This window comes from Lutjanus erythropterus, chromosome 3, assembly GCF_056507025.1.
Source record: "Lutjanus erythropterus isolate fLutEry1 chromosome 3, fLutEry1.hap2, whole genome shotgun sequence".
Taxonomy (NCBI): domain Eukaryota; kingdom Metazoa; phylum Chordata; class Actinopteri; order Lutjaniformes; family Lutjanidae; genus Lutjanus; species Lutjanus erythropterus.
The window spans coordinates 4,071,561-4,096,345 of NC_139319.1; the positions used below are offsets into that span (position 1 = coordinate 4,071,561).

The 24,785-nt window shown below is 40.1% G+C and overlaps 1 protein-coding gene across 1 annotated transcript; it reads left to right on the forward strand.

The window, feature by feature from the left end:
* Positions 1–685: 685 nt before the first annotated feature.
* LOC146329465 (uncharacterized) lies at positions 686–24,518 on the forward strand. The gene is made up of 4 exons (XM_084712205.1): positions 686–752; positions 10,894–11,008; positions 16,594–16,703; positions 22,117–24,518. Exons 1-4 carry the CDS (start codon positions 686–688, stop codon positions 22,269–22,271), a joined length of 447 nt encoding a protein of 148 aa, XP_084568331.1. The 3' UTR covers positions 22,272–24,518.
* The last annotated feature ends 267 nt before the right edge of the window (positions 24,519–24,785 follow it).

Genomic DNA, 24,785 nt, shown 5'->3' on the forward strand with positions numbered 1-24,785 from the left:
AAACAACACAATTTCCCCACATTCCCCACATTTAAAACCTACTAACATCACTGGATGGGTTTATTTAAACTTTATCAGACATTTTATCACTTAAACAATAGTGTACAATAGTGGTTAAAACTGTAGAATAACTGACAGATTAACCTTTACTTTCTGTGACACTTCATCTGTGAGCCAGGCCTTTTGTCCAGCATCAGTGTTGGACCTCATTAACACTCCTGTGGCTGAACGGGAGCAAATCCCTGCAGCCAGGTTCTGAAATCATGTGGAAAGCTTCAAACCAGAAGAGCGGAGGCTGTTACAGGAGCAGATTAATGCCCACGGGTTAGCAATGAGATGTTCAGCGAATCACATGACGGTGTGAAGTTGGGGTGTCCACATGCTTTCAGGCGCACAGTATATCTTGACCTCCCTGGGAGGCTGTGCAGTGAAAAGTCTTTATTATTGATCTGGGTTGTTGGGGGGTGGGGGGTACTTTCTGTGGCTGGTTGCATAATCTGTGCATGATGGTTTGTGCTGCAAACACACTGCAGTGTTCAAAAACCAGCAATTAACCCACAGTGGGTTGAAAGGTGGACGCATTATTTGCTGAACTCGCAGCTCTACGCATCAGAACGCTGGAGTGTCAGGAAATGAGCTCCAGAGCCGGTCTTGATGATGGTTTTTCTGTGTGCCAGCAGGACCCATGACCCTGACACGAGGTTCCTTCAGCTACTCCAATGGCGAGGAGTATCACGGCGAATGGAAAGAAGGCAAGACCGGCCTGCTCAATCACTTGTCCATCCTCCATCACATTTGCATGCAGTTCATGTAAACACCGTTCGTGTAATAACGCTCTTCAGTGAAGCAAGAATAATCACAGTAACATATGGGGTGGACTTCAACTTTGTTTGCTTTGCTTTATTAGCTTAAAGGTGTTTCTTGAGCCGAGGTCACATTGAATACTGTATGTGCTCCGCTCACCATATGGACAATGATGAGGAAGTCAGTACTACGCTATTTATGTTATCAAGATCATGGGGTTAAAGGTCAGGGAGATAAATTCTGCAAAGCATGGAGATCTAACAGGTTTTAGACAGGTGCAAGGACTGTACGAGGGGTGCATTTTTCAGAATGTTTCAAAACATTTGGGTCTGTTGAGTAATTAAAATAAATATTCACGCAAATGGACTAAATCTAGGGAGTTATCACAGAATCATGAAAGCGGTGTACAGCATCTCTGGCTCTAACCACTTCCCTTCTTTCTTGTTCCTCTACTTACTCCTGACTTGACTTATCAGAATGACATCAGTTATCAGTGTCATAGGGCTGCACAACTAATTGCAATTGCAATAAAATCGCAGTATGGCCAAGTGCAATATCCAAATTGCAGAATTTTCTGAAAAAGGCATTATAATGACGCACTTAGTATTGCACAGATGATGTGGCCTAAAAATCTTGGTCTCCAGACAAAAGAAAACAAATTTGTTCAGTACAGATGTCCATAAATATCAGATTGTCAGGATTTTTTTTTTTCATTGAACATGAAAATTGTAATGCAAAACTGATCATTCCCACTAATCTTATCACATATTGCAACTGAAATTTCAATCAAAATAATAACAGAATACTTGCATATGACTTTTATACCAAAGCGTGCTGCCCTAAAAGGTGATCCACACATGAAAGAAGTAAGTATTGAAATGCAATGATAGACTAATTAATTGGCTGGCTGATTAATTGGGCCACTTATCTGGCATTTTGAGATAATCAGCGTTAGCGGATGACTGCACCATTAAACAAAAACTGTGTGATGTCTGTCTCTGTCAGCATCATCTTTTCTAAATGTTAACACATTTCTGTCATCCTAAATGACAGCAAATCTAATCTAAAAACATTTCTGGGTAGTATTAAATATGTGCTATGCTGTGCGAAATGAGAGGGAAAATAAAACAAGCATTGCCCTGTAACATCGGGCTGCACGCAAACCTCAGTTGCAAACTACAACTGGAGTGAAGAACTGTAGCCATCTCACTCATGGTTAAACTCATGGTTAACCAGCGCAAAAATTACAAATACCAACATAAACCACCACATACTGAACATTTGCATTTTGGAACCTAGCAGACTTAACAAACTCTCAGCAATGCATGATGGGACATGAGGGACTTTACTGTGATCCAGCCTTTAAAACCAGGAAAACGAAGCACTGATAAGCTATCGTGATAAAACAATATCCAAAATCTAAGACCATGTCTAGTCTTACATCATGATACAATATAATATCAATATGTTGCCCAGCACTAATCACATGTCAATGTCACAAGCTATAATCTTGGCATCTTGCATCTTGGTTGTGGGGGACTAAGATGTGAGGAGAGGAAATGAGGAAGGCCTCAGGAAGGCTGAGCAGTGTGACTCCCCGATAATTAGAGCACGCCCTCTGGTTTACCATAAACCGCTGGAACGCTGAAGAGGCGTGTCCACCAAAACAGCCCAACAATATGCAGAGCCTCCAGCCTTCAGCATGTCAGAGTGAATCTCCACCTCTGGTGCCACTGTGGAGCTTTTTGACTCAGGCACAGATCTCAGTGACGTTTGGCAGAGATATGAGCAGGGCTTTTCCCTCCAAGCGCTCCCACTGTGCCTTCAACACAGAGCGCGTTCAGGAGGTTTCTTTCACAGTCACACAGAGCCTTGTGGGTGGCGGGCCCACACAGCAGCGGCACCACATTAAGCCTTTGTCCTGAACCTTAAAATGTCCCATGGGCACACGCCCGGCCACCAGGCACTCGCTTGTGAGCTCCCCTCCCAGACATTGGATCCCAAATGAGGCCCTGGTCTCCCATATCTAAGCAAGGTCACTCATTACCAAAGGTGTCAAACCGCAGAAGGCTTTGAATCACTCTTGATGTGGTTCCTCAACTGGGACCAGCTTTCCACATGAGGCCCAGGTCAAATAAGTGTAAGTCAAGTCTTTACAGGGTTGGAGGAACGGTTCATTCTTAAAAAGAAAATAAAGTCGCAATAATCTTAAAACCTTCTCAGTCACACCACCACTGTAGTTGGCAGAAACATTAAAAAAAAAGCAAGTTTAAGTGTTTTCACATATCTTTCACACACATATATATTGGCAATTTTCTAGTCTGTTTTGGTTTGTTATGCAATATTATCAATATGGTAATGAAGGGAGAAGTTTCACATGCATTTCAGATATGGCATGCTGCCATTGCACTCTGGGCATCTTGTGTTTGAGGCACTCGAGCGCTCTGAGTTTTTGGAGGGGTGTCCTTCTGAAGGCCTGGAGTTGAACATACTAAAGATCAGAGCAGAAAAGTGCCCATCGTTTAGTTTGTTTTCCCCGTTGTCCAGTTGGATTAATTGAGAGACAAGCCCACAATAAATCGTAATATTGAATCACGATACATGTAGAATTGCAATACATATCAAATTGTACATGGGGAGCTAGTGTCTATTGCTGGATACCTGAAGCTATGATTTTACCAACCGTACTTAATACGATTTGAACAGAAAACAGCAGCCAGGAGGCAAACTGTACATGCTGTACTTGAGATATCAGGCAAGTTGTTTTCATTCATTTAAATTGTACTAATAGTGAACTGGCTGCATACAGTTAATGATCTGTGTTAAGCTAACGTCAGCTCACTTTCAGCATCCCTCTGCAAGCTACCTGTGATTTCTAGGGGTCTCATGTACCCACGATTCTCCATGTGTCCAGCGTAGGTTTTCGTCAAACCTACAATCAGAGCCAGAGACAGCGCCCTATGCCTGTCTATTTTTAAACACGTTTAGGTAGCTAGCTGTCTACTATCTACCTACTAGCTAATAACTGGGAAGCTAACTACCTCTAGCTAATCAAAATAAAAGGTATGCCTGCCAATAGCCATACAGCGGCGGGGTTGCCAAAGCAGTGAGCTCCAGCAAAACAACACAGGATCGCCATCATCCAGCAAGGCACTGCACTGGCCAATCACTGCTGTTATAATAAAACCATCACTGCCATGACAACAACCCACTGTGCAGTACTTTACTGTCTGATAAGCCTTGAAATTAATTAATCTGTTACTCAAATTGGACTCTCTGGATCATATTTAACGTGTCACCATTATGTTTAACAACGCCGCCACCAACGCAGCCTCCTGCGTTGTTTTAATGCAGGACTGCATTAAGAAGGCCCGTTTTTTTGAAGAAAGGGTTTGTCAAAGGTTCTTTTGTTCAATTAAGAACCCTTTTCCCCCAAATTGGATGAAAGAGTTTTTAACGTATTGTTGAAATCCTCGAAGAACTCTTTCCTAAAGGGATCTTTGTACCATAGTATAAAAGGATTCCATGGTAGAACCCCCTGGGTGGGTACTAGATAAAACCCTTGGTACATAAAAACTCCGGACCCACTGAGTGTGTTCTAGTTAAAACCCTTGTATTGTAAAAAGGGTTCCAGCTAAAACTCTTGGACTAAAGGTTCTTGATCGGACCTCTTGCCAGTGTCTTAGATAAAACGCTTGGAATGTAGAAGGGTTCTCAATAAACCCCTCTTGGTGTGTTCTAGAGAAAATACTTGGAATATAAAAAGGTTCTTATTAGAACCCCTCGATGGGTTCTTATCAGCAGCCTTAGAAGGTGGAATGGTTCTGGATAGGGAAGAGAAAAGAGAAGAAGGTTCTGTGGACGACTGTGCTCAAAGAAAGTAGGATGATTGAAGGACAGACTGGAGGCTCAGGAGAAAAAACTTACTGTAAATGAGTCACACACAACAAAACTAGTTGGCTTTTACATGAACCTGCAGTCACACAGATTGCATCTAATGGACAAAAAGCAGAAAACGTGTCAAAGAGAAGTCAGTAACTACAGGGAAAAGTACACACACACACACACGCACAGACGCACACAGACCATCTGGTGCCAGTGAGCCCGCTGAGACAGGATATCACACTACCTAAACCAGTATTTGCAGTTTGACAAAAACACTTTGACAACCTTTAGGGCAAGGTTAAACAGAGAACAAAAGTTTGGCACCGAAGCGGGCGTGAAGCTGCGGGGGGGAAACATATGGTCTCTGCACGGTTGGCAAAAAACTGTTAAACTGGTTTGGCTGTGATTCTCCCCCAGGTTTTAGTCCACAGCAGGGTTGTTTTTTTTTTAGCACAGACATTTCTAAAGTGATGAGAAATTAGTCCACTAATGGAGCTGATGAAGCTCCATGATGGCTGTTTGGAGTTGCCAGGATTTTATTGGCATCGTGTTGATTTTGTGTCACATTTCTTACCTTTAAAATACAAGAAACGCGTATGTGCAACATATTCAACATACGTTTTTGAAATTACAGTTGCTGTTCTGGAGCTTTGGATCATATCACCTGATCTTCAGCAGTAGATTGACCCCATGACCCACACATGGAATTGTAGATGTTCAAATTTCAAATGTCAAATTTCAAGAAGTAAAACTTCAACAATCATCACAAGGTAGATTTGAGCAGGGATAAAACTTCATCTGTTGATGGAAATCTTTAGATTGGTGCGGTAAAAAAAAGTCGAGCTGCAAGGACTAATCGATTGGATTAATCCTCAGCTATTTTTATGTTCAATTAATCGGTTTGAGTAATTTTCTGAAGAAAAAAACAACAAAATTCTCTGATTCCAGCTTCTTAAATGTGAATAATTTTTGGTTTCTTTCCTCCTTTATGGGAGTAAACTGAATATCTGTGGGTTGTGGACAAAACGAGACATCATCTTGGGCTTTGAGAAACACTACTTGACAATTTTGCACCATTTTCTGAAATTTTATACACCAAACAACTAATCACTTAAATGAGAAAACAATCAACAGATTGATTGACGGTGAAAATAATCATTAGTTGCAGCCTTAAACTCAAATTCAACTTGGTATTTTTTTCCTAAAGCCAATGACTGTATCGCTTCCTCCTTCTTCAGTAAAAATAAAGACTGTGAGATACGTTTTAACATTCCAGAGTAAAGTAAGTTGAGTTTGGAAAGTCCTAACACACTTATTCTAAAAGTCTTTGGCAATAAAGTGTACTCTATTTACTTTGTTGTACATCGTTTACTTCTAGTTTTTGTTAAATGTCAGTTTTAATTGTCTGCAGATATTGTTTAATTTTAGACGGCTCCCATTTCACACATTTATTTGTGTATTGTTTATTTTTTTACTCGGTGTTAATAGCTTTTTAATTAAGTACCTCCTCACCTTCCACAAATTCCACGTGGAAACAGAGCTTAAGTCCTCCTGGGAATATTTTTCAGCACTTCACACACCTTTTCCTAAGACAGTTATTTTCTGGCATGTCAAAATGCATATTTACACTCTGGTGATTTTAACGCCACAAGCTGAATTAACGCTGCTGACTTTACTCTGTGATATTTATTTGTGTGTGTGTGTGTGTGTGTGTGTGTGTGTGTGTGTGTGTGTGTGTGTTGGAAGGTGTTGTCATAAACACAGATTGATGCCTCAGTGTCGTGTCTCTCTGCGTCCGTCCGTCCGTGCGTGCAGAGTCACTGTTTGCACACAAACATGTAGGTGTGTGTCGGACAGAGGTCTTTGGTGTCACATGAATAATTCAGCGGAGCGCCGGTTGAAGACAGGCCCGGGGGCTATCGGGTTACAGGAAGTATGGTGGGGGTACGTCCACAGCAGCACGACGAGGCACAGCCAGAAGCCATTTACTACCATACTTCGCCCATGCAGTCATTTAACATCTATGCATTACCGCTATTGATTGACATAAAAGCCGGACAAATTCAGCTAAACCGTAATTAGCCAGAGACCGTGACCCGACACGAGATTGGAGAGAGGCGTTACAAAGGAGCTGAACTACAGATTAGAGTCTGTCTGGAGGGATCAAATCCAAAGGGACGGACAGGAAATTACTGTCCCTTGCTGCAGCGGTCCACTGATAATCTGTCCTTTCAGTAAAAACTGAACTGTACACTTGATTTCATTAAATTCAATAACCCCTTTCACACTGATACTCCTCTGATGCTTGAGTGAAGGCGCTTGTCTTGTGGCAGGCGTCCACGGCCTCTTTGATGCTCCACGGATTGCCATATTTCAGCGGACACTCCGTGAAATTTCCTCCTCGGGGCTCGCGCTCGCATGTCAGGGCTCCCGCTGGATGAAGAGTTGGATTTAAGCCCCCGCTGGCCCTCTTCTTTACCCATATATACTTAATCGAGTCCGGCTTGTGCACACACACACACACATCTGCACATATGGATGCAGGATGTTTCAGAGGAAGACAGACTTTGAAAATGGAATGCAGAGCTCCAGATTTAGTTTCTGCCAAATCTCTTCTCCAAATCTCCTGTGAAAACCCTGCTGAGATTAGGCAGAGAGCAGCACTTTAAACAGGCCTGACAGATGGACTGCCTAATTTACTTTGCCATTAGCTGGGAGCAAGGGACAACACTCACTATAGGCTCACCCTTGCCTCACCCCCTGCCAAGTGGCCCGCCTCCCCTCCTGTAAATCCCAATCCGCTGTTAGGGCCCCCCCCCCCACCACCAGATCTTCCCCACTTCTCTCCTCTCTACCAGTTTCATGCCACTTGGCGAGCTCACAGTAAATCCTATCCCTCGCTTACAGCTGCCATGTGGAACCCGGGACCTCCTCAGCCTGTGTCCAACTGAGCCTCACATCCAGTTATTCTCCTAATTCCCACTGGGCCTGCTAATAGAGGCTGGCAAGGAGAAACACTCACTTCTTTCCCTCCCGGTTCCCTCCAAACGCCATCCTCTCGATCACGGAAATTAGTCGCAGAATTAGAGGGAAAATTGGGTCTCACCCCCGTGGGAACATTTTAAGTGGTGCAAAATGAAAAGGAGCAGCCCACCTTCTGTCTTTTAACTGCTTATTCAAAAAATATTAGTTAAAATAATATACCTGCCCTCTTAATTTTTTGCCAAAGTAAAATCTGCACTCCCAAGAAAAAATCTTCAATTTATTATACGATATTGATTCGGAGATTAAACTTGCAGTTTATCTGAACCTTATAGGATGTTTTACCTACTTTTTTGTATGTTCACACTAACAAAGTGTATCACAAGCTGCAGAACAACATGGAAATATGGGTGATATCATAGGCGTCATGTTAGTGGTTTGGATTTACAGCTTAATCTCCTCAACTGTCTCAGGGGAGAAAATCCAAATTTGTGCAACAGGTTGAGGTTGAGGTTGAGGTGGGATGAGCCAGTATTATCCACCACAGCTGACTGTGGTAGGCTGAGAAACCTGTCAATCAAACTAAAACACTTCCTGATTGAGAAAACTCTTGGCACTTAATGATTCGATTCAGCTCCAGTTCAGAGGGCTACGACGTGAAAACTGTTGAAATTGAGCACATTTTATTTTTTAATGAGATTAAACATTGTCCAAAAAATGTTGCATGTTTTAGGAGCCATTTGAAGACGTTAATCACATTCTTAAATAACCAAATCATATTTTAAATGCAGCTGAAATGTGTGGCATTTTGCATCATGCATTATTTACATTACAAAACATGACAATAAATGTGTCGGCTGCATAACATGGAGGCAACAGTTAACTGGTGTTGTACATTAATAACATATTAATAAATAGTTTAACTGACCAGTATTTCTGGTGCTGACTGGTGAAGGTGGTGACATTTAATCAACTAATCACGCACATCCCTAATTTGTAGTGATCCAAAATTAAAATAAACATATGAATTTACTTATTTGGACTCAACTCCAGCACCTCCAACCGGTTGTTTCTCCAGCTACAGGTGGAAATTTGAAATATGATTTCTTGTGTTCTCAAAATATTTTACTTTTGTTGACATAACATGAATACAGTGTGGCTCTTGTCCGGGTCTCTTTTCCCTTCAGCTCTGTAGAAGCCAAAATGCTTCTGTGTGCTAGGTTTTAAGCCAGGGGATGCCAGTTGTATTGTACCCATCAAGAAGCAGGCCAGCTCAGAACGTAAACACAACAATTACGTTTCACCATCCAGTTGGTTCAGCAATAAGGAGCGTATAGCCGGGTCTTAGCAAACTGTAACAGGCAATCATAGCTGGGAACCGGGTTTTAAATGACTGACTTTTTGTTTTGGGATATAATCTTTCAAGAGGGAAGAGATACATCTAAGAATTTATTTGTTTTTTTTTTTAATCCCACTCCTATAATCAGCCAGATCAGTGATAGATGATGGGATCAGCCATCAGCTCAACCATCATTACAGCATCGTCTAATGAGACAACTAGGTCAGTGCTTAGGCTTACATACAAACTAAAAACATGCTCAAGCTTTTCAAATTATGTAGACTGACCCAACCAATATGCTCTAGTTTACTCTTTTATAACGCAGAAGAAGCTTTTCGTAATGTTCTTCTGATAGTTGGTTCTTCTGAAGAGACTTCAGAGGACAAAAAAGCCCCTCTACGTGCGTTGGATCGCGGGGAATTTGTTCAATACATCCATCTACTCCACGAGTCTCTCACTGTGACAGGAAACTTGTAATGTCAGACAGATTGCTTGTTTAAAACTGAAAACTTGTACTTGAGTTGCAGAGCTAACGTGTTACATTACTTGACAAAAAAGTAATCAGAGTTACTTTGTAACGTGTTACCCACAACCCTGAAAAGAACAAAGCAGTTTGGAAACCACTAACTGCGCTTGAATATTTTGAATCTGGTATTTTCCTGTCTAGTGTTGCGTTTTATTTCTTCTTTTATGGCCTAGAACAAAGGAAACACTTCGCACATCTATTAAACAAGACAGGTGCGTTGGAGAGAGAAGACCAAGAAGTTGCAAAAAGACTCCCGCACACCGTCTAACTTGCAATATATCATTTATTTATGACATTGCGATAGACCCTAGACCCTAGACCCTACTAGACCTGTTTTGCCTGTTGAAGGTCTAGTATGGAAACATTGCAAATAAATTATATATTGCAGTGTGCGGGAGTCCTTTTGCAATTCTTTTATGGCCTAAAAGTTGTTGCAAGGCGTAATAATAAAATAATTTTATATAATAATAATAATAGAATATATATATATATATATATTTTTAACCTCACATTTTTGCTTCAACCCTGTGTGTTGTCGTTCCAGTTTGATCTTTTGTGCTGGGATTCTTACCGAAGAGTTGTAAATATGGTTCAGAAATAATTACATGAATGAAATGAGCATGTGGGGCATACTTGATAGTATATGAGGCATAAGAAACTTCTCATTGTTCTGTTTTCAAGGATAGAATTTACTGTATTAGATGAAAATTAGACTGAAGATTCTCAGTTCTTGTGGGGAATAATTACAACAATACACACACAACATCTGAGCAATGCATTGAGATTGTTTTCATCAGTTCTGGTTCAAGTGTGGTCACAAATATCAATCGCACAAGTGCTCTTGATGCAATATTTTTCTTATTTGTCCAACTGCATTCATGTATCCTTGAGGAAAGAAACGTGGTCCTAGTCTTTGTTTGTGCATAGAAAACATGATGTTTTCTATAACATCTATTCTTTCATCCAATCTTTATTTTGACTCAGAAAATAGAGTTGTTTAAGAAACTAGAATATCATTGAAGAGCAGATAGTCTCATGTATTACCAAGGTTTCATTTAGTTTTATTTGAACTTCATAAGTGCTTATTGTCCTGGAGTTAACCTTCAATGCACGTGGAAGCACTGAGTTTCCATCAGCGCTGACAACAGAAAAACATGATGAGTATCGATCTGTTGCCAACTGCATCACAACTGTGCTTTAGTAACATAAAAAATAAAACCTTTTTGCATTTTCTCTCTCCGCCACTGTTAGGATGTTTTCAGCAGCTTAAATCTTTTTTCTTTTAACTGAACCTAATCTGTCAGAAGGCGTTGATCAAAAAAACATAACTCAGCTGTGTGTGTGTTTGCCGCTGCAGGTCTGCGTCATGGCCTGGGTCAGCTGACCTTCAGTGACGGGACGTGCTACACCGGGCAGTTTGAGAACGGCCTCTTCAACGGCTGCGGGGTGCTGGTTTTCCCCGACGGCTCCAGGTCTGTGCTTCACTTCCTGTTTACCTTTGACCTTAAAAAATGATCACAAAGCTTGAACTAGTGTCATGGTACCTCTTCATCTGTTTTTTTTTGTTTTTTTTTTACCGCTTAATTTTTATCTAGAGAGTTACTGTTGAAGTTTATTTTGAAGTTTAGAATATTGTTAACAGCAGAATTACCTGTCATGGAATTAAAGATGTTAACAACTAATGATTACTTTCATTATCACATTGGGATGGGCAATATTTCAAAATTATGTTGATATCATGATATGAGGCTAGCTGTCCTCTGCAGCGACCGCCAGTTTGACTCCCGCCTGCAGCCGTTTGTTACGTGTCATCCCATCCCTCTACCCCTTTCCTTGTTTGCTCTTCAGCTGTCTCTATCCAAGAAAGTGAAAGCGCCAATAGTCATCCCTATAATATTGTTGCAATGTCATATTTGATAAAGTATGCTGCAATATTTGATTTTGTCTCACCCAGTCCTAAAGGTGAAGTATTTTAGAGAAAATGTCTATATCAAAATATGTATTGCATATCGCAGAATAGCCTAAAAATGTCGAGATGTTATTTACAAGCCCTATTATCAAATCAGTTAATCTGCTGGTAATAATTTTGTGGAATTGATTGATTGTTTAGTTTAATAAAAGATTTTAAAAAATGAGAAAAATACCCATCAACTTGGAGATTCAACTTAAAGTCCAAAACCGAAAGATATTCAGTTTTAAAATGATATTTGACAAGACAAGAAGCAAATCCTGTCATTTGATGAGCTGGAACCAAAAATGTTTGACTTTTTTTTTTTTACAATTTTTGCTTAAAAAATGGCTGAAACGATTAGATTATCAAATCAGTGGATCATTTTTCTGCCCATCAACTCATCAATCAATGGACTGACTGATTCAGCTCAAGTTATCGTGGGGTGTTTTCACACCTGCCTCATTTGGACTAGAGTTTTGATCCAAACCAAAATTTACAAGTGTGGAACCTCCCCAGACCACACAGCTAAACCTCGGTTCGACCAAGTCCAGATCAAACTGGTTCATTATTTGCGTGAAAACATTTTTTGTTTTTGGATGGTTCAGACTTTCAGACCAATTACAGGAAGTTCTGGCAGGCTATGATCAGTAGAGATGCATTATCAAGTAATGAATTGTGCTTAATTTTAACTGATTTCTGAGTGTTTTCTTACTGTTAGACTAGTCAATTAATCTAAATTAAATTTTGCATTTAATCGACAGGGAAATTAGTCGCCAGGAACGTCCCTAATTGTCAGAACCAGAAAAAGGAAAAAGAATGCAACAAAACAAAGACTTTATTTGATCGTCTACAAACCAATCCGTCTTCATGCAGTTAACATCATTTTGACCACTGACCTCACCATGATGTACTTCTAGGCTGCAGCTAAAGATTATTTTAATTATTGATTATTCTGCTGATTCTTTTTAATTAAAAATCAATTTATTGTTCAGTGCATGAAATGACCCAGAGTCCAGTTCACAACCCAGAGATATTTAATTACAAGTTTTTTGTTATCTTTTATTAATTAAAATGAATTAATTATCGTAATTGTTAAAGGACCAGTGTGTAGAATTTAGTGGCATCAAGTGTGAGCTCGCAGATTGCAAACACCTCACCTCACCCTCTCCTTCCAGGCATGTAGGAGAATCTATGGTGGCCAAGAAACTCACGGAAAACGCACAAGTCCATATCTAGAATAGATAGAAAGAACATTATATTCCATTTCGTCCATATTCTGCCAATAGCTCCCCCTGATTCTTACACACTGGACCTTTAATTTACTGTCAGTAATGCTTTTGCAGACGTTTAATCACTGACATCCAGTATATTATTGATATATTCAGCCGTTCCCATTAACAATGTCCCAAACAGGAATGTTGTTAAAGGTGTGGATGGCCTTCAGATTCTTTTCTGGGCGATTCTTGAAATATAATAAAACATGAACTTTTAGTCGATCAGCCTCTGAAAAGTCACGAGCGACAGAAAGAAACTCAGCAGACTGTAGAACAAAATTAAACCTGACACCCCTCATCCCACAGTTTGTTTAACAGACCTCATATAGGTAGTGTGTGATTAAAACGTCCTTTCCAACGTCTGAATTATTTAAATGCCTCCATCACCCGAACATTTTAAAAGTTCTTTCTCGCTGTAGAAAAGAATTTCATTAAAGGATGTGGCTCAGTGACCCTAATAATTGGAAAATGTTTTTATCTGCTCTGCTCTGTTTAGAGGAGGTGAAATGTTCAAGTACGGCTGAGGATGTTTAAGTAAGAAACAAAGTGCGACCTGTTCAAGGCCATCTGTTGAAGGAAAAAAAACAGTTGATTAATTCTTCAAGGGCTTTGGAAACATGTTTTAAATAAGGTTTTAAATGAATATTCAGCAGAAAATCTGTCCTTTTAAGGACCAAATGGACTTGAAAGGAGGCTCTGAAAAGTTTATAGCTCCTTCACTGAGGACGGCTCCTTGGATTCACAGCAGCTACAATAGATTCACAATTTTAGCAATCGATTTAAAGTTCCTTTTTATCTGGAACAAAAATCAAATGCGGGTGAATGTCACTGGCTGCTCTGCTGTGCCTTGGCCCAGCTACTTTAATTCAAGCAGCTGCAAACTTTCGATTCTAGCGGCACCAGTGTCATTAAGATCTTCATCTAGCAAGTGCATGTATTTGCTTTGGAAGGGAGTTAAAGAAAGACATTACTCTACTATGATACTATTTTCCTTTTTATGCAGCTGTTTGTGGGATACATAGTGTAATGTCTATAATGTGGATGTGTGTTACAGACTAGTTAAGTCTACAGGTTTTACTTAAAAGTATCTGATACTAGCTCTAAACTGGAGCGTGTGTCATGAGCAGTGAGCTTGGTCTTGGGTCTTCTCTTCAGTTTAGGTTGGTGTTTGATGGATCCTGGTTTTCATGCAAAAAATCCTTGAGCCGGAACTATAGCGGGTTCTCGGTGGGACTTTTCCAAAAGCTGGCGTCTCATTCAACCACCGCACGCTCAGACGCACCTCAGCCTCGTCACATCATTAACTGCTGGCCCCTGGTTATTTAACTGAGCTTTTAGTTCCCCGTGTTCCTTCCCGTTCCCTCAAATCCTCAGATGCGTCATTGCTTGCACAGAAGGGTGATAGAGCCTTTGCAGTCAGAGCGCCGAGACTGTGGAACAGCCTGCCTGAGGAGATCAGAGGGCTGTGCTACGAAGGAAGCTCAACACGGCTGGGCTTTCTTTGCATGAGCTGGCTCGACAAAACCTAAAACCCCCAGTCGGTCGAGATAACGGGCATCATGACGGCGGTTATCAACTTGCTTTGTTAACTTGGGGCTTTCTTGTTCAGACTCTGTGCGCGCTCACATAAAAAGGAGGCGTTTGCTGCATCATACAAGTTATTATAATGAAGAGCTATGGAGAAAATAAATAATATATCACAACAAAAGCAACACTGTTGCAGCAAATAAGGCAGGAGAAGAAGAAGAATGCTGGTAGAGAATAACTGATCAATTAATTCTCACGTGACAACTGCACAGTAAACAATTAAACTTTATAAAGCGGATTATCTTACTTAAAGTGTTAATGTGACCTGAAGCAAACAGGAAAAAAGTGACTCTGCATCACCACATGTGGGTTACCATGACAACGCGATGCATACAGATTATGTTTCTACATTGTACATCTTTGTTCGGTGAGAATATGAATGAACCACTCAGCAACTTTTCATTTTCAACGTCTTCTCTCAGTTTATAATCTAAATATCTCTTCGTTTGGAAGACAATTCACTAAAGAGCGGTGCTTTTTACAGCCGATTTAATCTGAAGCTCAGAACATAACCTGCTCCCGACCAGGTGATGAGTTCAGTGGCAGTTACCACGGCGATCTAGCCAGGTTAAAAGAGAGACACCTTCAACAGCAGCCCCTGCAGCACGTTTCACTGATATGCACGAAAATCAATACACACCTATATCCCACCAAGACGCACAAAAAAGTCTCTTGGACCAATCGCCTAAACCCAACAGGAAGTCGGCCATTTTGAATTTCGTGGTCAATTTTGGCGATTTTCCACGCGTTGCAATTTAACGAACTCTTCCTACAGAATTCACAATAACAACCTCAAAATTAGTGTGTACCATCTAGACTACTTTATGATCAAAGGCCATTGAAAGATTTGGTCAACGTTGAATGGTGTGGCATCAAGTTTTGGTGTCTCGCCATGAAACACGAAATTGCTATAACTTCGCTCTAAATAGTCCGATCTGCACCAGATCTGATATGTTTGATAAAAGTCCCGGCCTGAATACGTCTATGTGACAATCAGGGGACATAGTCATAGCGGCACCCACTGGAGACAGGAAGTGTCATCGAATTCCTTCCTGCAGTGTCTGAAGCACGTGAAAATTCAGCGACTCATCAAACAGTCACCGTCGATAAGGCGCCTTGCAGCTTTAATTATTATTATTGGTATTATTATTGTTATCATTATCATTATTATTATTAGAAAAGGAAAAGAAAAGAAAAGAAGAACTACAACAACTCAACTGTCACTCTTATTATTATGTAAAATTAATAGTTGTACTATGACAGTTGTGAAACAAAGTGAACTTTGTTTTAGTAGACCACTGTCACAAAACATAATTTTGGTTATTTATAGCACCTTTTATAAAAGGTAAAGGAACCCTGTGTTTTCTAATACAGGTCATATCGAGGCTGTCATTGAAGTGATTAAGTGATTTAGATCTATTTGGCTTTCAGTTAATAATTAATTATTATAGCCAGTAATCATTGTGAAACAAGACAGTACTTCTTTATTTTTCTGTCAATGTTTGAACCCTGAAATGTTTTGTTCTCTGGCAGGTCGTGTCGGTTTGTGGCTGTTTGTCATTGAAGTGATGACCCGCTGTGTTCAGGATGCTGTGTGTTAAAACAGGCTGGAAAACTGTTAAACTGAAACCTCTCAATAATGTAAAGAATAGATACAATAAATAGCTTTATCAGGGAAATGTTTTCCTGATTCATGGTAGTTGTGTTGTAGTTATGTCTCCCTTGCTCTGCACTGCTTTTGTCAAATCTAAGGTATGATTTCTAAACATAACCGAGAAGAAGTAAAAATCATGTTTTTGTCACTTGAATGTGTTTGATCCTAATGACTAGCTATAAGAAAAAAAAGAGCATCAAGATATGCATTTTAGTTCCACAAAACAGACTTAAAACTGTCCATGCTGAGTTATGTGCCGCATTTTCTGCTGCCTTTCAGAGTGTGAAAGGAAAGTTTGAAATATTTCAGTCACAAATACTTTTTTGCCAGTTTAAATTTTCATGCCAAAAATTCAAAACATTCAAGGCCGAAATTGCTACAACGCAGCAGTGAAGCCTCAGGCATTTGTCATGAAACTATAAAAGGATTCCTTCTGCTTTTGAAAATAATCCCTCCTCACCCTCCCCTTCAGCTCTTTTAATTGCGGTTCTTAAATGATTTCAATTAGGATGCGCTGTTGTAGCAATGTTGGAATTTTAATTTTTTTCCTGCTTTGTAAATGTGTGTGTGTTTTTTTTTTGTGTGTTTCAGGTATGAAGGTGAATTCGTTCAGGGCAAATTTCAAGGTGCCGGTGTCTTCACTCGCTTTGATGGGATGAGATTTGAGGGCGAGTTTAAAAGCGGATGTGTGGACGGCTACGGTAAGACTTCACTACTCAATTTGTTTTCCTGTGAAAAGTACAAATGAACCAGAATGTACTTATTTTAAAGATTTTCTGCACTGTTGTAATATGCTGTTTTCTCACTGCATGGTATGGCTGGTAAGTTCTGAATATTAACTGGTACTTCTTTTCTGGTTTCTAAGCGAGCTGAGCTGATAATGAACCTTGGAGTGAAACTCTGTAGATGACTGATTGGTCAGAGAGAATCGTCTCCAGAATCAACACTTGAGTGACGCAGGAAGTCCTGCACACTGACCGCTTACTGCAATCACAGTTTTTTTTATTCGCTCGACTAGGGCTGCAACTAACAATTATTTTCAGCGTGCCGGCCCTGACCGGTGACCGGCTGGTCAGTCTCACACACACTCTGCACGATGGTCACGTCATGCGTGCAGCAGACACACTGACCGTGACATCACAGCCACAACAGGGCTGATCACAGCCACACACACTCAGACACATGCTTGCGTGAAGCCAGTGTTTGCAAAAGATTCCAGGAACAGGACAAAAAGAAGACAGACAGTCTACAAAGAGACTGAGTGAGCGGCTGATGGTGTTGCCAAACAGCAGTAAACTTTCTAGCTTTTCAGGCTAATGTTAGCCACCAGCAGACTGAGGTTCACACACTGACAGTTGAAGAATAAACGACCCGTGTCGATGCATCTCCTCAAACATTCTCATTCTCATCCAGAACTTTTCCTTCTGTTTTTTGCACTGTAAAGTTTTACTAAAGCAAACTGTTGCACCGCATCACTGTCTGGTTTGTTTACATCTGCTTCCACATGAGTTCATGTGAAATTGTGTCCTGTGAGATTCTGCAACAACTCACAACATCATGTTCCCTCTAGTATATAATCTTAATATAATACTATACTAATGCCTGGCTGTAATCTAGAGCACTTTTGGAGAAAATATGAAAGTCATTCAATAGTCAGTGTTTTATTATGAACATCCAATTTTAGCTGTGAATGCTTTCATTTATACTTCTTAGAAAGACTGAAATCGGCATTGGCCAAAATCGGCAGAATCGGCAGGTCAGACCCCTGAAAAAATCAGAAACCGGAATCGGCAAGGAAAACTGGGATTTGGCATCTGTAATATTTTGATGACACCCCAAAGATATTCAGTTTATTGTCAGAGAAAAGAAACCAGAAAATATTCACATTTAAGAAGCTGAAATCATAGAACTTTGACATTTTTCTTCAAAAAATAACTCAAACCAATAAATCAATTACCAAAATAGTTGGCAATTGATCTAATAAACTCCACACTCAACGAAATTTTGAAAATGGCAGCTCTCAAAATCACAATGTGGTTAACTTATGAAGTGCAGATGTTTAGTTCCTCTGACATGAGGTTGCTTGACAGCTTGAGATGCCTGTATAGGTTGAAATTCACTGGAAGGGCAATTAAACGAAGCTCCAGCATCACCAAAAAGTCATGGGTGTGGGCAGACATACTGTAAGAGTGAATATTCTGCTGTTCAGTACATTACCATGAAGGGTTGAAGCAAGCTAACTTTGACAAAGAGCTAATAATACAACTAATTTGTAGGGCGACCTAGCGTTAGGGTTACTTGACAACTCATCTACAGTATGGACGTCAGCTGCAGTTGTTGGGATCAATGTGGGGGATGTTTAATAGACCTGCAACTCAAGACTTAATCATAAATCAACTTTATAAACATTAGTTTTCTTCAAAGTAAAGATGTAAAGATCTAGCTGATGTCAAAGATCAAAGTAAGCGTTCTGACAGCTCACATCTTTTCTTGTGCAAGAAAACAAGAGTTTATTAACCGGTGGGAAAATTTCCTCAATGTGGCATCCCAAGTACCCAACTGCAGTGGAAAACGAAATTAAGAACAGTGCCTGGTACCAAAAGTCAAGTCAAGTCGGGCCAAGCTGACCCTGGATTTAGTTAAGTTCATAAACAATATGTCTGACAAATCTCGTAGTCTGACCTGACTGTTCACATGTTGTCAGACATTACGTTTACTAGCGAGACTGTGTTTTGTTTTCAGTGCTGTGTTACAGTTTGGGGAACTCTGAAGCAGTTGTCTTTGGTCTTGTCTTGAAGGGAACTCTTGATTTGTGAATAATCTTCTTAATCGAGAAGTTTCTCCGGGTCTGTGAACTCAGTCTCCAATTGTTGTTTGGCTTGTGTGATCTCGTCGCGAACACTTGCGAGAGTAGCAGATACTTCTTGTATGGTTAGAGCCATCAGGTCAAACAAGCATTTATTGAGTATTTCACTCCAATGGTCATAAAAAACGTTGTCTTTCCTGATGGTAGGACTTTGTTAATCCTGAGACCCTGTGGGATTCTCTTTGCCCGCATATAGTCACTCAACTCTTGATACACAGACACTCCTCTTTCTATAACACTCTTGATTTGTGAAATTTGTGCATGTTGTTCCTTCACTGTGATGCTGATCAAGGATTAAAATGATCACTCTTGCATGATCTTCCACGAGTCCGGGGTTCCCTACAAGACCCGACCATCGGTCTCTCCCTCCTCTGATTGTGTCTCTTCTGCCGGCGTCGTCACATACAGCGGATCAGGTGGCAAACAAGGTCAAAATTCAAACAATTTGGACTTTAAGCGCAGCAGTCGGGGGCAAATCTGAGCGATACGCCACGGCAAGGGTAGCGGTGCTGCTTAGCCGGGTGCTACCGCTCTCAGGGACATCCAGTGTAATTCAGCACCACTGATCTAAAGATCAAAATGCTGTCTCTGTGACACTTCAGGTCCAATTTAAATTACACTCTCATTATGCAGTGTTCTAGTATTTTTTGTCATCAACCATCATCATACATCAGAATAAAACATTTATTGAAGTTTGAGATTTGACTTACTGCAAGTTACTTACGTCACTTTAATGTTTTGTTAGCTTTTATGCTTTTTATAATTGTTTTTAAGTTAGTATCACTTATCACATAATAAGAGAATAAGTTTTGAGGTAAGGTTTCAGTGTCGCATTTTCTCAATACTGGATAGATTTCTCTCTCTCTCTCTCTCTAAATACTTTTGATTATATTAAACTGTGAAATGTGTTAATTGTCTGGTCTGCAGCCCGCTGTGTGTCTGCGCTCAGAGTCTCTGGAGGCAATCAACACGTTTTTATTTGAAGGCTGCTGGGCGGCCAGGGTAGAACAATGTGTCACCGTGACAACTGGCTCATTTTTGTGCTTGTAAAAATAGAGGTGGAACATAAAGATTCTTTCAGTTTCCTGAGATCTAACAAATCTGAAATGAGAGCCGGGCCAAGTGATATTTTCAAAGGGAGGCCTGCGTTCCTTAATGTTTTTTTTATGTAGTTTTTGGTTAAAGATTAACCCGAGTTCAGGTAACAGTTCATCCATTACAAGAAAGAAACAAGGACTCAAACAGATGACAGAAGATTAATGAGACGCAAATGAGATTCTGAGTCTCAGCTTAAAAAAAGGGAGTTACTGATGACTGAGTTCACACAGCAGTTGGGTAAGGTTTTGTGTCTTTTTCAGTGAAAACAGCTGATCAGCAGACAAAACAAACACCAAGAAGGAATTCTGTATTGAACCAGGAGTTTGTAGAAATGACTCATTCCTGCACAACTAGATTTCTTTCTTTAGGTGTTGGTTAAAAAAATCACTGTTGAAAATGAAATCTTATTTAACCCCTTTACTGAAGAATTACTTCCAGAGATGTGGTGCATGGTGACCTTTAAACACCTCTCCGAAATATCTTAACATTTTCAAACGAGTTTTAGTTTTGGATTGCGACCATTTATAAATGTGACTTGTCTATACTTACTGATGGTTTTCACAGACCACAGAGATACTTTTCTAATCTATCTGCAAAACATTTACTGTCTGCTTCAAATTGAAATTGTTTCGTGAACTTCCACATTTACCAAAGTATTTTGATGTATTTACACAAGGATACGTATATTTACAGGGTATGTGTGTGTGCATACAAGTATGTATAGTTATTTATTTAATTATTGTTTGTTTGTTTATCTGTTTGTTCTCGTGAATACCCATCTGTAAAATGTAATCAACTGTCTTCCTGATGTCTATGAAGGAAATAAGAAAGATAATTGAAAAAAAGAACCATCTACTGTCAACATATTTAATTTGTTTTTCTCCATATGTCCTCTAAAACTTGAAAAACAGTTTTATGGTGTTAAAGAAAGTCAAAGAACTTGTTTAAGGTGAGGAAAGGAATGCAGTCATTCTGTCTCGTTTTGTGCTTCAAGAAAGCAAAGGCTTTTTTCAATACAATTTCCTAACCTTCAGAGACAGTAGTCAGACATTTTGTGAAATACACTTATTTGCTCTGCTGCAGAGGGTTCAGTGAAAACATCAGTACCACTCCATGTGAGTGGTACTGATGTTGTCGGTACTGTAGCTGGAGCCAGCAGCTGGTTAGCTTAGCATAAAGACAGCTAGTCTCTTTCTGTCCAGAGTCCACAAAAATCATCCCTAAAGCTCACTAATTAACAATTTGTGTGCTGTTTGTGTAAATCCTACAAAAAGCTGAAGTGTTAAACTGACAGTTCATTGACTCATGATGGTTATGTGCAGGACTATTTCTTGGCTCGGACCAAAAACCCTCTGGAATTGGTCGCACCACTTGGTCTTTACTAAGCCGGCCAAGTCAGTCTTTGTTAAGATCAGGTTTTAGAATGGATTTTATGGCGTTTGAACCAACCAAACTTACGCCGGGTCTTTGCAATATGTTTCCATGTGAACGCCCTTGTGACTGTGGCTATTACCTAGCAGCGTGCGTTACTAGGATACGTTAGTCCCCTGCTGTCTTGTTAGTTTGCAGCTAATCATTTCTAATTTGTGGCAAAATTATGGAGGATCAAAGAAAAAGAAAATGCACTTTTACAGACACTGACATGAGAAAAGGCAAAGAAAGAGGCTTCATTTTGACTTCACGCCTGCTTATGACTAGTCATAAGATTTACGCCAGGTCTTAGCGAGAAGAAGGCCTAGATGGTCCGACTGGTTTGACTATTAAGATTGGACTTAGAACAGCAAATTAAGGCCGACTTAGCTTAAGACAAGACGTTCTGGAAACCGTCCTCTGGAATCCCCACTGGTTGCCTGGCAAAATGGTCCCAAAGACTTGAGTACGGCATTCGGTCAATGTTTTCTCCATAACTAATGTATTTTGTAAAAGACTGAGCAATGCAGTCAAGAAATGCAGCTATTTTTTGCTCAAATATGGCGGACACAACAGGTCACAGTATTGTGTGAGTTGTTTGAAGTTGTTTGCGCGTACTGTTGAGAATCAGTAGTTGTTTCTTTTCATTAAAAGCACGGCACAAAGCTCTTCTTTTGTTTACATGAAGCTCCCGTTTGCTTTGATGAAATATGTAACGAGGATGTCTCTGTTCGCTCCAGGAGTGCTGACGTTTTTGGACGGAGGCCCCGGCGGCGGCGGCGGCAGCCACGAAGGCCTGTTTGAGACCAACCAGCTGATGAGGAGGGAGAACAGCCAGGGAGCTGTGCAGAGGGCGCAGGCAGCAGCCGCCAAGGCCCGAGCTCTGGCCATGTGACCCGGACTACATCACCCACAGTGCCCCAGTGCCAGGATCACCCTCCTCCCATCGTCCTCGTCTTGGTTTGAACAGCTGGTTATATTATTTTATCCTTCAGTTTCCTTCGGTTTTACTTACCACGCCAGCAGGTTTTTTTTAAAGATTCAGTTCTCATCCCGGCAGTGTTGATATGCGTTCACTGTATATCATTCTTTGTTTTGTTTTGTTTTTTTGCATCTAATTAGAAAGCCACTGGTTCGTGATCAGCTGAGCCAAACACAGATTAACTTTTCCATCAACACTCTGGTGCTAAATCGCCTTCAGGCTCTGCCAAACCTGACACAACAAAGAAAACTCTGGATTCAAAAGTGCATATGGGCCTTTTCCAGTAAACACTGATTTGGTGATTTCCATGTCAAAAAAACATAAAGACACCTGGGATGAGACTGAGCTGAATTTGATTAAAAAGTTACATTTTTACGTGGCGCTCGGGAGTGATAGCACTTTATACAATCTGAATCTTAGTATTGAATCCATCCATGCCTGATTGAATCCCTTCTAAATTTTAATCATGTTCAATTTTCAACATTTCCAAGTAATTAAAGTTATAAATAAGCAAAACTCAGAGAATCAATTTCAATCTGTAATTATCCTTCGTTGCCTGAGAGTGAGAAACTTTTTTAGTAGCAGCTTAATTAATGTTTACAACCGGAGAATGAGATGCATAAGATAGAAACGCGTCTGACACATTCAGATAACATCTGCAGCTAACTTTCTTTCAACACTTTATCATTAACAAGTTAGGTGCTGCAGGTTCAAAACTAAACTAAAATGTTAACAAGCTTAAACAATTAAAACGATGTGATGAAAGTTAAAAAAAAAAAAAAAAAAGACTGACCTCAGAAAGTGAAGCAGTGAGACGTGTGAGATTGTTTCAGCAGAAAGTGGGACTCCATTGTCTAACAATTCTATGAGGGACACTTGCTTGCAGAGAGCATATTGACAAAACAGCAGGAAGTTTCATTATAGCCTTTACCCTGATCTAATTACTTACAGAGTTAACATAACTGTGGGACTGCTGATATAACCTGCCACCAGTGGCGTTTTCTCATTTTAACCTGTGAAATTGACAGTGAGCGTCGGGTAAAAATGAGAAGCCCACAGGCAGCGCTGGAGTGTAGCTTAATCTTTATCTGCAGCTGTCCAGAAATACACAGTTTAAACTGAAGGAACGGATATGAAAAAATAAGCTGCGCAGAATTCGAACGCTGATTTAGAATTCAGCTCTCACTGTTTTGAACGAAGCTTCAAACTATTCTTTATTCAGCCCTGCGGATCCAAAATGGAGCCTGAACCCACCTTTACATCCTGGATGGATATAATCTTTATTTGAAGAGCATTTAATTTACAATATTTATGATGTAGTTAGGGCCTGTTTCATACTGAAATATAACTATTTAAATACTGTTAAAACAGAGGTTACATGTAACTTCTATGTATAAAAACTGTAAAGTCGTTCAGGTCAGTAGTTTTTTAATAATTTCCGAAAACCTTCCCAATAACTTCTGAGGCAGTTTCCCAGAATGAACTGTGTAATTTGGTACTAATTATAGGGAACGTGTTGAATTGGTACGCCTTCAATTAATTAATTCCAATTAACTCCACTTTTCCTAATCCAAATTTAGGGTCTAAGGTCAGAGTCTTATGCTGCACAGACTGTAAAACGCTTTGAGGCAAAATTAGAATTTGTGATCTTGAGCTGTATAATTAAAATGATTTTTTCGCTTAACTTAGAGTCTTCTAATCAGTTCAGCACAGGTCAGCGTGCAGATATTTGACATTTGTCGTAAGAAAAAGGATCAAATATAGATAATACATTTTCTGATAATGACCTAATTAAGAAAAAATAAAAATGAGAAGGATGTTTTTCTTTTAAGAAAAATCCTCTGGAAATCAACAGCTGCTTACTGCTACAGCTGTAACTAAATTCTAATCAAAATAACTAAAATAACAGAACTTTTCCCTAAAATTAATACCAAATTACAAAGTTATTTCCACGAGACTTCGGAAATCAAAATATTTTTTAACCTTCAAATTACCAGATCAGTGTTCACTGGGCTTCCTGCCTTCCTGTTAAGAGACACATTTGTTCTGACATGTGACTTCCTGTCGGTGCTCTCATCTTCAAATGCAAATTGTTTACTCCTATATGTTAAAAGTGTCAGGAGACGTGTAGATCTTTGGCCAAAGTAAATGTGAGCAGTATATTTTTGTTGTTTTCTTTCACTCAGTGCCGTTACAGCCTCAGCCTGATCACAGATCAGCGTGAACATCCCCCCTCAGTGCCAACCACACAGTGCCAACAGGCTGCAGCTGATCCAGAATCAGTGGCTCGACATGAAACAGGAAATTGGGGGGGGGGGGGGGGGGGGGGGCGTAGAACAGCGGAGGGGAATGGAAAGTAATGCAGTAAAGAGTGCAATTTCTGATTTGGAGGTGCAATTTGATAATGTGCAATTTCAGCCTGAAAGC

Coding starts and splice junctions, on each gene's coding strand:
- LOC146329465 (XM_084712205.1), top strand. CDS start 686: ATGACCCTGACACGAGGTTCCTTCAGCTACTCCAATGGCGAGGAGTAT. Junction 753..10,893: donor TCACGGCGAATGGAAAGAAG/GCAAGACCGGCC, acceptor TTGCCGCTGCAG/GTCTGCGTCATGGCCTGGGT. Junction 11,009..16,593: donor GTTTTCCCCGACGGCTCCAG/GTCTGTGCTTCA, acceptor TGTGTGTTTCAG/GTATGAAGGTGAATTCGTTC.